At 32.4% G+C, this 12,590-nt stretch overlaps 1 protein-coding gene and 1 long non-coding RNA gene across 3 annotated transcripts in view; one reads left to right on the top strand and one right to left on the bottom strand.

The window, feature by feature from the left end:
* Nucleotides 1-5,427: 5,427 nt before the first annotated feature.
* LOC126736857 (transferrin-like) overlaps nt 5,428-12,590 on the top strand; it is a 40,972-nt gene continuing 33,809 nt past the window's right edge. The window contains exon 1 of one of the 2 annotated variants that reach the window (XM_050441466.1): nt 5,428-5,594. In XM_050441466.1, coding sequence (XP_050297423.1) covers nt 5,510-5,594 — 85 coding nt within the window. In that variant the 5' untranslated portion in view covers nt 5,428-5,509. Of the gene's footprint in view, nt 5,595-11,054; nt 11,457-12,590 lie in introns of those variants that run through there. The other variant, XM_050441467.1, reaches the window with a different exon arrangement.
* Nucleotides 6,543-7,538, bottom strand: LOC126736875 (uncharacterized). The gene is made up of 2 exons (XR_007660812.1): nt 7,307-7,538; nt 6,543-7,125 (listed from the first exon to the last, which is right to left on the bottom strand). It is a non-coding gene; the product is annotated as an uncharacterized LOC126736875 (long non-coding RNA).

The following is a 12,590-nucleotide window of genomic DNA, read 5'->3' on the forward strand; positions in this document are numbered from 1 at the left end:
ACATAGCACATCAGGTTCAATGAGATTTAAGCCTGATTTAAACCAATTCACATTATAGAAATAATCTCTGTTTTCTTAGTTTTTAACCTTTATCAATCTAAATCCAACCCAACAGATTGAATCGAAATACACTGCTTTCATTTCCAAAAGAACCACCCTTATATCACAACTTCTTTAAAAAAAGCACGTCAATTTAGGGAGACGGTTAAAGTTCTATTAATCATCTTCTCATCTCCAGCTAACCTCAGTTTGATATATCAAATGGGAACCCCCATCGTGGGACACATCATTGTAAGCATTAACATGTCTATTCAACTGCTAATTTCAAGTGCCAAAAAAAATTAAATCGGTTGACATACCAGCGAATAGTGATCAAAAATGTCTGAGAATAATGGATATTTTATCGACCTCAAACTTTTGTATTTCAACTCGATTCCCTAAGTGTGATACATCGACATACAACCTCCTATCTAACCAAACCGAAAAAATAAAATTGGCTGACGTATAAGCGAATAGTAAACAAAAATGTGTGGTAATAAAAGACATTTTATCAATTTAAACTTCACTAAAAAAATTGATGCAAGTTGAAGCGACTTACCACTAAAAATGTATGATATTAAACACTTGATTGAGTTCATTTTTTTTTAAATAGGCATCTATTATTGCGAGAAAATAACTAATGCTATTTTGAAATTCTTTGCAGTATAATATTTGGCGTATTTATTTTAATGCTACCTCCACACTCTCGGCGAGTGTCTGCGAGCCAAGCGAGAGCGAGAGTGTAGTATGTGTGCTCGCCTCGTCTCGGCCTTCCGCGCCTTATCTCGACATGTCTCCACTATTTGTCGGTTTTTCAGGCGCGGATCAAAGGAAGCATGAGGCGAGAGGTCGGGAGGCGCGAGCGTAGTGTACATACTCTCGTTTCTATCGTCTGCCGTCGTATTTGACGTCGTTCTGAAATTCTGTAGTTAGCTGGTACGACTTTTGCAAGTATCTTATAGTTATTTTGTTTTTTGGAAGTGGTTATTAAAAAAATGGCAGAATGGACTAACGAATTCACACTATAGTTCTTGGAAGAATATGAAGTGGAAGATGTGATATGGGACCCAAAACATAATTTCCATAAAGATAAAAAAAAGATTAATGATGCATGGGTTCATTTAAGCGCGAAACTGGTTATTCCTATACCAGTTTAAAAAAAAAAAAGATTCTTTAATAGCTACATTTAGAAGCCATTTAAGAAAAAAAAAAGGAATCGATTAAATCCGGAGCTGGGGCCATTGAGATTTATAAGCCTATATGGTTTGCTTTTGAAGTTATGAAGGCTTTTTTGGGAGGAATGTACCAATGCAAATCCACTATAAACACCGAAAATTTTAAGGAGGGATTAAAAAAATTGTTTGTTTTTATTAGCAACATAAAATAATACACTAAATTAAATATTTTACGTATTACAAAAATATGTAAATATGAAGTAAACTTTTCCCTTATTTGAGTTGCATGTTGGGTTGATCTGCTTGATCTGTATATTCTGTAATGGTCTAATAGCACAAGTACTACTCCTTGTCTCCATGAATCAGGTTGAATAATGGATCCATCATCATCTTGTATATCAAAGGTGCCAGTAGGGGTATAAGTCCGTTCTGATGTTTTACTTCTTCTCAGAAAGTTATGTAGTAATACATACGTATAGTTACTAGTGATACTTTATCTACTTCCAGTGATATTGGTTTTCTAAAAATGCGAAAGACTGATGCCAGTATCCCAAAAACATTTTCTACCACCACACGACTGGATGACAATTTTTGGTTATATATTCGTTTTGGTGAACCAAGTTCATGAGTGCCTGGATATGGTTTCATAATATGAGTATTAAGTGCAAATGCTCCGTTGCCCAAAAACACAAAGGGTGCTTCTATATTTGAATCTGGCAAAGGACAATGTTCTGGCAGATTAAGTTCGTCTGAGCAAATTTTTTCCCACAACAAACTATGCTTAAGTACGCCACCATACCTTATTCTTCCTTGACTTCCAATATCAGCAAAAGTAAAGCGAAAGTTTCTGTCAACCAAAGCTAAAAGAACTATACTAAATGATCTTTTATAGTTGTCATATTCAGATCCGCTGTTAGCTGGGCATTGTATTATTATGTGCTTCCCATCGATTGCACCAACGCAGTGTGGAAATCTTCTAAATCCCTTTTCTATTGCCATCCATTCTTCTGCAGTTGAAGGCATCTGCAAGGAAAAATTATTTAAAATTTAATTTGTTACTTTGCAGTATTTTTATTAACTTTAAAAATGTCTAAATATTCTATTTTTATCATTTATAGGAACAAAATACTGAAACCAAAGAACTGTAAAGTGTAGCTGACATAAGTAGTGAACCGTCAACATCAAATGTTAAAATTATTGGCAAAACAACTTCTAGCGCAAACAATATAGACACCGCCAATTCGAGTCAATCTTCTTCAGCATCCAGACCAATTCCTCGTCGACGTGGACAAGTTCCTCCTGAATTACAGCAGGCTGGGCACGATATGAAGGAAGCTTCTTCGTCACTACAAAACGTGCTGAATAAAAGACCTCTTGAAGAAGACGAATGTGATCTTTACGCAAAAATGCTGGCGAAAAAATTAAGAAAGATTCCCGACGAAGAAAGGCAGCTGTTAATGTACAAAATTGATGGCACGTTTATAAAATGTTTACAGGCATCACGTTTTCATTCTTCTTATTACAATGAAACAACATACGATAATCAACCTTTGCCCTCGTCCTCAGAAACATACATTTCTACTCGCCCTTTAACGTCCTTTTCCCATTGTTCTGATCAACCCTATCCCCCCAATCTATATATTCTGGGAATAAGTATACAATTCTCCCAGGAAATTATAATAATTATGAACAAGAAAGTGTTCCACAACAGATGTCCTAGTCTTCCGCAAGTCTAAGTCACATAACTAGTTTGGAACATGCTTACTTAGACGCAACTGAAAATGATGGTTAAATTTAAATGAACATTAAAGATAATCCTTTTTTTTTGTAAAATAAATAGAAATAAATGTGTTTAGTTCAAATTTAATACTGATCTTTATTTCATCCTTTAATGCTTCGTTGAGTGCAGTGCACACTTCAGGTACAATTTTCGATATAATTTAGCTGGAAATTTTGAACAAAAAGTAAAGACTCTTATAACTGTCGCCAGTAGCCAAAAATCTTCTCTGAGTTGTGTGTTTTGTTTAGAAATAAATGGTGAAATTTACGCTAATAAATATTCGAAATCTAGTGATGACATGCGACAAAAACTTTCAAATTCTCCAGAAGGTTCGTGAAGTAGCTCTATAAACATGTTTTCCATAGCTTGCCTAAAATAAATATATTTATGTATAAATATATTTATATATAATATATGAGACACTCGGCGAGACGTCTCGGCGAGAGTGTGGAGGTAGCATAATAGTATTTTTTGCACTACCTAATAGGTATAAAAATATTACTGCAGTAACCAACATTTTTAATACATTTAAAAACATGTCATTCTGACGCTCAGTTAAAAATTCAGAAGTGCGACTAATTTAAAATGGTTTATACGCTAGCCGAAAGAATATAATTTATTTTTCTTTAAGGCGCTGAAGATCGGTGCGCTCGTAGAACTGCCAGGGCCATTTAATGACAGACATCCAAACAAGAACTTAGGCCATAAATATGTACTAGAATTGGCAAGGAAGTTTGAGAAAACGGGATCTGTTTGCAATAAAAAGTGTACTGACGAAAAGATTGAAATGAAGCATGACAAATTGACGTACTGGGACAAATTCCCAATGGATCTAACATTATCTATCCCTAAACTCGCAAAGTTAACTAATATTTTAACAGGTTCTGTAGACAAAATTAAGAAGAATAAGTTTTTTCCCTACGAAATTCAAATTCTTCAACAACTGGGAGAAGACGATTTTGATACGAAAATTGAATTTTGCGAACTGATGTGCCAGCTAAATGGACTGGTAAACCGGCATAAATGTAGATACTGGGATGATGAGAATCCATACTTTTTTCGAGAGGATCATACTCAGTATCCTGAATAAATTAATGTATGGGCAAGAATTTATGGTAACGAAATCATTAGGCCATTTTTTTTACCTTATTTAGAAAATTTAATTAAACAAATTTATTTAGATCTCCTCGAAAATACAATGTCTTTTAGTCGTCCAATCCTTAAAAAACCAAGTGGATGAAAATGGTGTTGGGATACTAAATGAATATAATTTGTATTTCTAACAAGACGGTGCCTCCCGCATTATGCTTTAGCAGTTAATGAATGTTTTTAGAGATATGGTGCTTAATGAACAGTTTTTAGAGATATGGTGCAATTGAATGGCGCGCATGGTCGTCAGACTTAACACCACTAGATTTTTTCCTTTGGGGGGTATTTAAAAAGCAAAGTTTATAAAGCCCCACCTGAACATATTAATGATTTAAAGGATCGAATTACTCGCGAATGTAGAGATTTAGCGGACAAAACCTTGCCAATGTTCGTGAGAAATTTCAAAATGCACTTTATTATTGTCTCTCGAATAACGGACCACATTTTAAGAATTTAGCAAAATAAATTCTATGATCTGATTAAATCGTTTATTTTTTAAATACCTTTTTATACCCTTACTGTTATTATCAGGTGGTATCCGTCTTCCTAGCACTACTTTGGTAAGATGGAAATAATCACGCTATAAATATATGTTAGTCGCTGGATATTCCTTTACAAATCTCAGGAATCCCACGATGCTTACAATCCCACGATAAGCAGAATCAAAAGTACAATAGATATAATACAAGCTAAAAAAATTAGACAGCGTCCGATGAAGTAAAAAGAGATACAATAGACTAATACAAAGACTAAATTAAAAAATATAGAAGAAACTAATAAATAAGTAAAGACCAATAGAACATGCCCTGCCTGTGACCCCCTCTAATAAAAAAAAGCTCAAAAAATTAAACCGACAAAAAGTCGATGAAACGAAAAAGAAATGTGAAATTTTAAATTTACAGAAACAATGATATCATGATATAATTTAATGAGTCCGGCAAAACTACATTGCTGTGAAGATAAAGTAATTTAAATACAGAGGGATTTTATTTGATTTGACTAATTGACCTATACTGTGTATGGTAAGTTTTTTTTGAAAAAGCCCCATATTGTTATTGTTACAACTTTACAAAACTCATAGCTTGTGTGTTTTCTTATCTTGAGCCTTCAATTATTAGCAAATAAAAATTAGATTACAATATTTATTAATATGCCTTAAATTTGTTATCAGTCTAGTAAAAGTGCTATTTGGAAATGTAATTCATCATTTATAAATAACCGTTGGTCCACACATTTAATATAGGTATATGAGATAGTGCTAATCTTATCTATACCTAGACTGCCATACCCAAAATCTTAATCATTTAATCACATATTGCAATAGTCGCATAAGTGAGCTTTTTAGGTGTGGTGCGCGTTGGTGAAAATGGCAATGGGTTCAAAGTGGGATATTTTTTTAAATATCTTAATATTGGGTACTATTTCTTCAAGTTTTGCCCAAGTTAGCGAGAGTAGGTATTTCTTTTCTAAATTTTCACTATGTATATAAGATATTGCCAGCTTAGAAAAATGTTATTAGGATTGTAACTTCAAAAAGAAAGTTCGGCCATCTATTTTTTTATTTTTCATTTCTATTATTTATTTAGTATATTTTCTTATATTCTTTAAGCTTTGACTAAAACTAGTTGAACTAGGGTATAGTCAGTATAATGTTGGAAATATAGGAATTAAGCTCATGTAAAATTTTTTGGAAGCACCACGTGGTAATAATGAATATTTTTTAAAGAATATTGAACCAAGCGTTATGTACATTACGTTTTCTTTTTATGCAATTTAAATAAAAAATTTTGTTTGTAGCTACAGTTTGAGAGAATAAAAAAATATCTGGCTGCAGGCTTAATGAATCATTTATGTATCAATATCTTCATAGATATTTCATATTTTCTGATGCAAAAAGTCCTGAAAGAGACTTCGTGTTTACAGCAGGACTTTTTCTTTTTTCTATTCTAATGCTCTAGGGACTGGAGGTAGGAAATGTTGATTTTTTAGTAACAGATCAAACGCTCTGTTGCATTACGTAACGCTTGATCAATTACACAAATAAAGTTGAACACTGAAAATATATACAAATAACGGTTCTGACAGCGTTTTGTCAATAGAAAAGTCAGAAATATATTTTAAATATGGAATCGTCTATTTTGTCAAAATAATAAATTGCTAATTTAATAATCGTCATATTTAAATTAATATGAACTGCCAAACTCTGCCAAATTCGCCCATTCAAACTAGCAGGTTTTTTCGAAAAATTATGTGTCAATTTTCTATATAAACTATTTAATTTTATATGAAAAAATCGTTTAAGCTATAGCAAATAAAATATAAAGGCACAGGCTATAACAAGTTGGGTCTCAACTTGCTAATAATTACAAAAGAATCATCAGGCAACGCCAAACAACAAGTGAATTAAGCCAAATGATTTATTTTGATGTTTTTTCGAATAAGCAATAAGTATAACATATGAGCGAGGAAAATAGTATACAGCGCAAGGTAGGGAATAAGTGCAACACGTTAATCCTGCGATTTCTGCTCCACGTGTAAGATTATGTTATTGTGAACATATTTAGTATAATTTTAAGCAGCGAGCTGCATTGCAACGGCACTTTTCCAGGTGACTCTTTAATTTGTCGTCCCCTGAATTGATTCTCAACTTCAATAAATCTAATAAAACACCCTCATCTGTTTGTTTTCCCCTAAGAGGCATATCATGTGTACCGCAAAATACCATACAAGAAATAATTGATGACAATATTTGTTGTTGTCATCGATTGCTTTTTGGTGTCCACTTTGCAGTTGGATGTCTACAGGAACATTTTTAAGAAAATTTTTTGTAGGATTTGTTGCTATTAGGTGAAGATTATATTTAGAGGTTCTGCTGGAGAATGTGACGCTTGTCCAATGTTAGCATGATCTTGGCATTACATGAGTAGTTTTATCATGGTTGTCATTTTCATCGCTTTTTTTTTCTTTTTTTGCGTGTTGTCCCTAAAAAATGGATACACAAAATTACTCTTACGGTGTTTAGGCATAGGACGAAAATACGGAAAATAAAGATCAAGATACCTATAATAACATCACATTCAAATATCATTTACTTCGGACTTCCTATCAGTAAAAGTAAAATTGCGATATTCAAAATTCAAAGTTTTGTTTTGTTTTGACTCACCTATTTCAAATAATTTTCTGATATCCATTTGACAGAGTAATATTTCCAGTCTCTAATTGTTGCGCAGTAAACGTAAATTAAATCTCGTGTCGCCACAACTAAACTATAAGACACTATGGCGCATGAAATATTCGCTTGTATTAAACTCCGAACTGAATTGAATTGTATTCGCTGTCTCGTCGTCTCGTCGTCAAACTGAATTCCCGTGTTCTGCCTCACGATCCCGACTCTATTTTCGTCCTTGTCTCATACTTGCTATTACTGCCTCTACTTTCCAGTGAGAACGTTCTTCGTGGTATATATAAATTGATTCTATTTCAAATTTCTCTTATTCTCTTTACTGGAAAAAGTACTGTCGTCCGTAACTAGATAGCGCTAGATGTTTTCTCCCAATTATGTTCTGCTTTAATATTAGATGGCTCTGATTGTCTCATCGGGAGCGGAAACTACGAGATATGACGGTTTCGCGGGAGATTTAAATTATATTGAGTCGCTAACAGTCTATATGTATATATTTTGTTGTAAGGAAAACGATAACCTCGCTTAACTAATATAGTTCTACTCCTCTGCGGTCGCACTTTTATCGATTACAAAAGATACGGGATGTTCTATTTAAATAAGTTATTTAATTAAGTTAGGGTCATAACTTAAGCGACACCGATTTTTTTTTAAAGCTCGTTAATACATTCTACATATAAATATTTATCCAAAGCTGTTTCCACCTTTTGTTTTCTATCTTATAGTACCTTATACTGATGCCATAAAAGTGAATTTTTTTCCTTTTTATGCTGGGTATCAAAGGTAAGACGAGTTTGCTTAATTTAGTTTACAGCATTATTGGTTTCCCTGTCAAAGTAGTACAGGTTTGCACAAGCCGTAATGTCAATACTTACAATACAATAATTTTACTACTTTTACATCACAGTAGATAAGCGGTTTACATCGATGGAACAACTGTTTGTGTTAGTTAGATGTAGGTCACTATGTTGGGTTTTCCTGTAATGAAAGAATGAAGAAAGAAAGAATGCCGTCTAGTTCTATCTGTGCTTGCTAAGTTAAATCAGTTTTAGAGTTTCTTCATGGTTGCCATGTTTTTTGTCACTAAAACCCCTAGTCTCTTTGCTCATTTATAGCTGATATGTCTGTATTGTTGATGTTATAAATAATTTGTAGGTTGCCTTTTTCTATATGCAGACTAGTGCATTTGTCGGTGTTGAGTTCTATAGGTTTATAGCAAGACTGATTAGTCTTACGTTCAGGATTCTAGGGTTTGTATATCGGCTAAGAATTTGTCAAAATCAGTCAATGGATTCCAGTAAACGTTCCTATTAACTGCAAAGGCTTGGCTATTAATTTGCAAGTTTTTATCTAGATCCGCAATATAGCATGTGAATAACACGGGTCTAAGAACTGAACCCTAAACAACGCCACTGAATATTGCTTTTGGTTCTGAAAGCTGTCAATTGACCATCATTCTAAAAATTCTAGATTTGTGCGTGTTTTGTATGAATGTCAGAATTTGCCTTCTTATTCTAGCAAAATGGTTCCATTTATTTCCAGCAAAATGATTCAACTTCTAAAAGAGGCGGTCATGAGGTACCTTGTTGAAAGCTTTTTCGTAGTCTAGATAAAGCACATCTATTGGTTTTCCATTGGCTATTGTTTGTGTCATTCAGGCAGGTAAGTTTGTAGTGGTTAAGTCGCAAGCCAGAAAGCCATTGGTTGGTTCTCAATGATAATTTGGTATTTTAGAACAAAGCATATTAAGGCTTTTGTAATGATTTTTTGTAATGAGCATATTAGGCTAATTAAGCTATAAATTAGTGGATCAAATTTGTTGGCTTTCTTGTATATTGGCATTACTGTCAGCCAATTGAAAGGTATATTTTTATTTGGTAGAATGTGGGTGTTAGCATTTCTTTTGTGCTACCAAGATAATTTTTGATGAATACGATACATTCCTATCATCCAACCTTGGGCTAGCATCAAGTTTCATGTCATTTACTGCGTCCTCTACTAATTCTTCAGTAATATGCGTTAAATTCATATACAATTTAACTCTAATTCTGGAATGCTTTTAATTTTATTGGGAAGAGTTGGAAAAATTTGTAGTGTTTCAGCAGTATATACTGTTTGAAAATGGTTTGCCAGGAGTTCAGCTATCATACTTGGATCTGTGACGAGGTTCCCAATGTCTGTCTTTTAGATAAATATGAAACAAAGGATTTGATTAAATGTATTTATATAAGTTGTTATCCTCTCTTTCTAGCAATCCTTCATACCAATTACGTGCTTTAGTTATTTGTGCTTTTAGTTTATTATTATGTTGTCTATACATCTGATAATCTCCCTCAGATTTTGCTGCACCAAACAATTGCACATTTTCAATAACTTGAGGATCGATTAGTTTAATTTGTTGTCAAATTCTTTACTTTAAATTATCAACATTATTTGGTCCATTCACATAAACTCTGGACTTCAAATAACCCCATAAGAAAAAATCTAATGAGGTTATATCCGGTAAACTTGGTGGCCACTCAATCGGTCCTCTTCGTCCACATTATTAACAAAATTTTTTGAGGGCGCTGTGTGTGGTATTTTTGCGTCTAATGAGGATGTTCGGTTGACCAATATCTGCAATTTTGCCTGTTAATGTTGTTTCGAATGAAATTCCATAGTCATTACAACTTGGTGGTCAAAATCGTCTTCTAAAAATGCATGTATCAGTTGTACTTTATAAATATGATATTTATTTATACGAAGTATTTTTGCCACTGACCCTACTGATAAATTCCAATTCCTGGAAATTCTACTACTAATCGCAACATGGTGATTATTCTTCGTTCCTAATAGAATATTCAGCGTAGCATCTTCAGATACTTTTGGAGATTTTCCTTTAGATACATTTCTTACATGACCGTGTTCCGTAACTTTTGATTTAATTTTTCTAACGGCGGGTCTAGTAATTGCAGAACGATCGGCATGAGTTGCATTACATATGCATTACATTACATATAGATTACAGAGCTCTTGTTGTGTACCCACCCGGTCTGTAAGTCTCTAAAACCAATCATCATAAGTATTTCAACTCGTTGTTTCTCAGATAAATGCATTTTATTAAAAAATGATGTGCGAAGTTACAGCTAATATGATGATTATACTAACAAATGCATGACAATCCTTATTAAGTAGATTTTAAAATTGGGAACTGTTAAAAAATAATAAAGTCTACTTACTTTCTAAGAAATCACAAAAAAAAAAAAAAGTTGACGCCATAGCTTGTACTTGAGGCAGTCTGTATAGATTTTTTTTATTTAAAAAAAAAACGCAAGTGACAATACTAATCGATATGTCTAAAAAATAAAAAAAGAAGAAAAAACAACTGAATTTTAAATGAATTTGTTCCTTTCGTCGTCAATGCACTATAAATAACAACCTTCGCATGTCAGCTTATATTCTATATTAGGACGTCCCATCATGAGAAAAAAAAGGTACTGGTCTGTTCTATTGTAAAATAGGTCACTTTTTCTCATTTACGTCGTTGCTTAGATAACCGAAAACAGGCGATTTGAAGAGAGTTAGATTAACTTATTCTAAACAGCCAATAAAAATAGCGATCAAGTGAGGCATTCCTTAAGATTGAGATCTTGAACTCGCACCACTCCCTGTTATTATTTGTCATTGATTGACACAAATGACAGATCTCACCTATCAGTACATGTGTAATAAATGTAAACAATAACAATTTTTTTTAAAAGTTTTTTTACTGTATTTTTTTCAACGTAATTATTCATGTTTACCAATTCAACAATAATTTAATATTTTATATGATAAAACGCAATATTTCTATACCATATGTGATGACAGTTTTGGATGCCATTGAATTAAAATCACCTAAAATCATTTGGGCAAATAATGATAAACTAACCAGCTGTGACTAAGATTATAATAGAAAATTCTCATACACCTAAATTGCATCACCAATATAACACTGATGATAAACAAGATTCGATAAAAATAGATTAGTCAAGGTGTTTAGTTCATGATTATCAAGTTTTGTGTTGACCAGTAAAGATGTTTCAAAATTTGTATCCAATATACCTGTTGCTTTTTACAAACTATTTCCAACTGGGATTGGGAGGGCAATTGCGTAAGTTTTTTTTTTATAGTTTTTATATAAATATTTATTATTATACTGCAACTGTAGAGAATCACTACAGATATGCTAGTGTGGTTTTAAAAGTGGTGTTAATAAATGTAAATAAATGATATTCTTTCTGCAACTGATAAAAGCATGATAAGTGTTATTAAAATGTTTAAAAGCCTTTGAAATACTTCGCCATGACCTTCTTGTTTCTAAGCTTAAATTTTATGGTTGGTCTTTAGAGTATTGTCAATTAATAAAATCATTTCTTTCTGAAAATCAATTCTCTGATCAAGATTCAAGAATCAAGATTAACTTAGAAGTACCATGGGGTTCTACTTTGGGGACTGTTAATTCTTATGCATACCTCAAATATCTTGACATCAGTAAAGTATTGCAGATCATACTTAGATTTATTTTAGTTTTAATGTTGAAAAGAAATCTTTGAATAGGGATTTGAATAATCAGGATTTTCGCTGCCAAGCCAGAACGGCATAAACAACATTTACTTTGTTTTTCAGAAAACACAAAAAACTGATTAGTTTGGTTAATAGCAGTTCTTTTTAGATGTCGAGTAGCTCAAAATAATTAGTGATTTTTTTTATTAGTTTTAACAATATTATAATGTCAGCTTATCATATTATTATTTAAAATAGATAAAAAACTGAAAAAATGGTGCTTATGCCTAATCGACTTTAAACAATGGTGAATATGCCAAACTTACCTCTGGCATTTGACAATCAAATCTAATAATGTTAGTCAAACTGGCACTTAAAATGGAGATATGCCATTATTGAAAAATATAATGATTTTAAATATAGTCGCTTATGCCAACATAAAGGAAAATTAGAACAGATTTTTTTTACAGCCTTTGTTCAAAAAATAATACAAAAAGGTCATAAAAGTACATTTAATTCCTTACAACTAAAGAAAAAAATAAATTCTAAAAACTCTTAAAAAAATCTTAAAAACAAAACACAAAAAAATCACAGGTGTATACCTAAATTTTTAAAACAAAAAACAAAATACATTATGTCTTGAGCCTAGCGCTTTAACAAAAACAGCCAAAAAGTACACAAAAAATTTAGGAAACTACAAACTTAAAAAATATTTCAAAAAAATGAGAAAATTATAATTTTT

This window comes from Anthonomus grandis, chromosome 5, assembly GCF_022605725.1.
Source record: "Anthonomus grandis grandis chromosome 5, icAntGran1.3, whole genome shotgun sequence".
Lineage (NCBI taxonomy): Eukaryota > Metazoa > Arthropoda > Insecta > Coleoptera > Curculionidae > Anthonomus > Anthonomus grandis.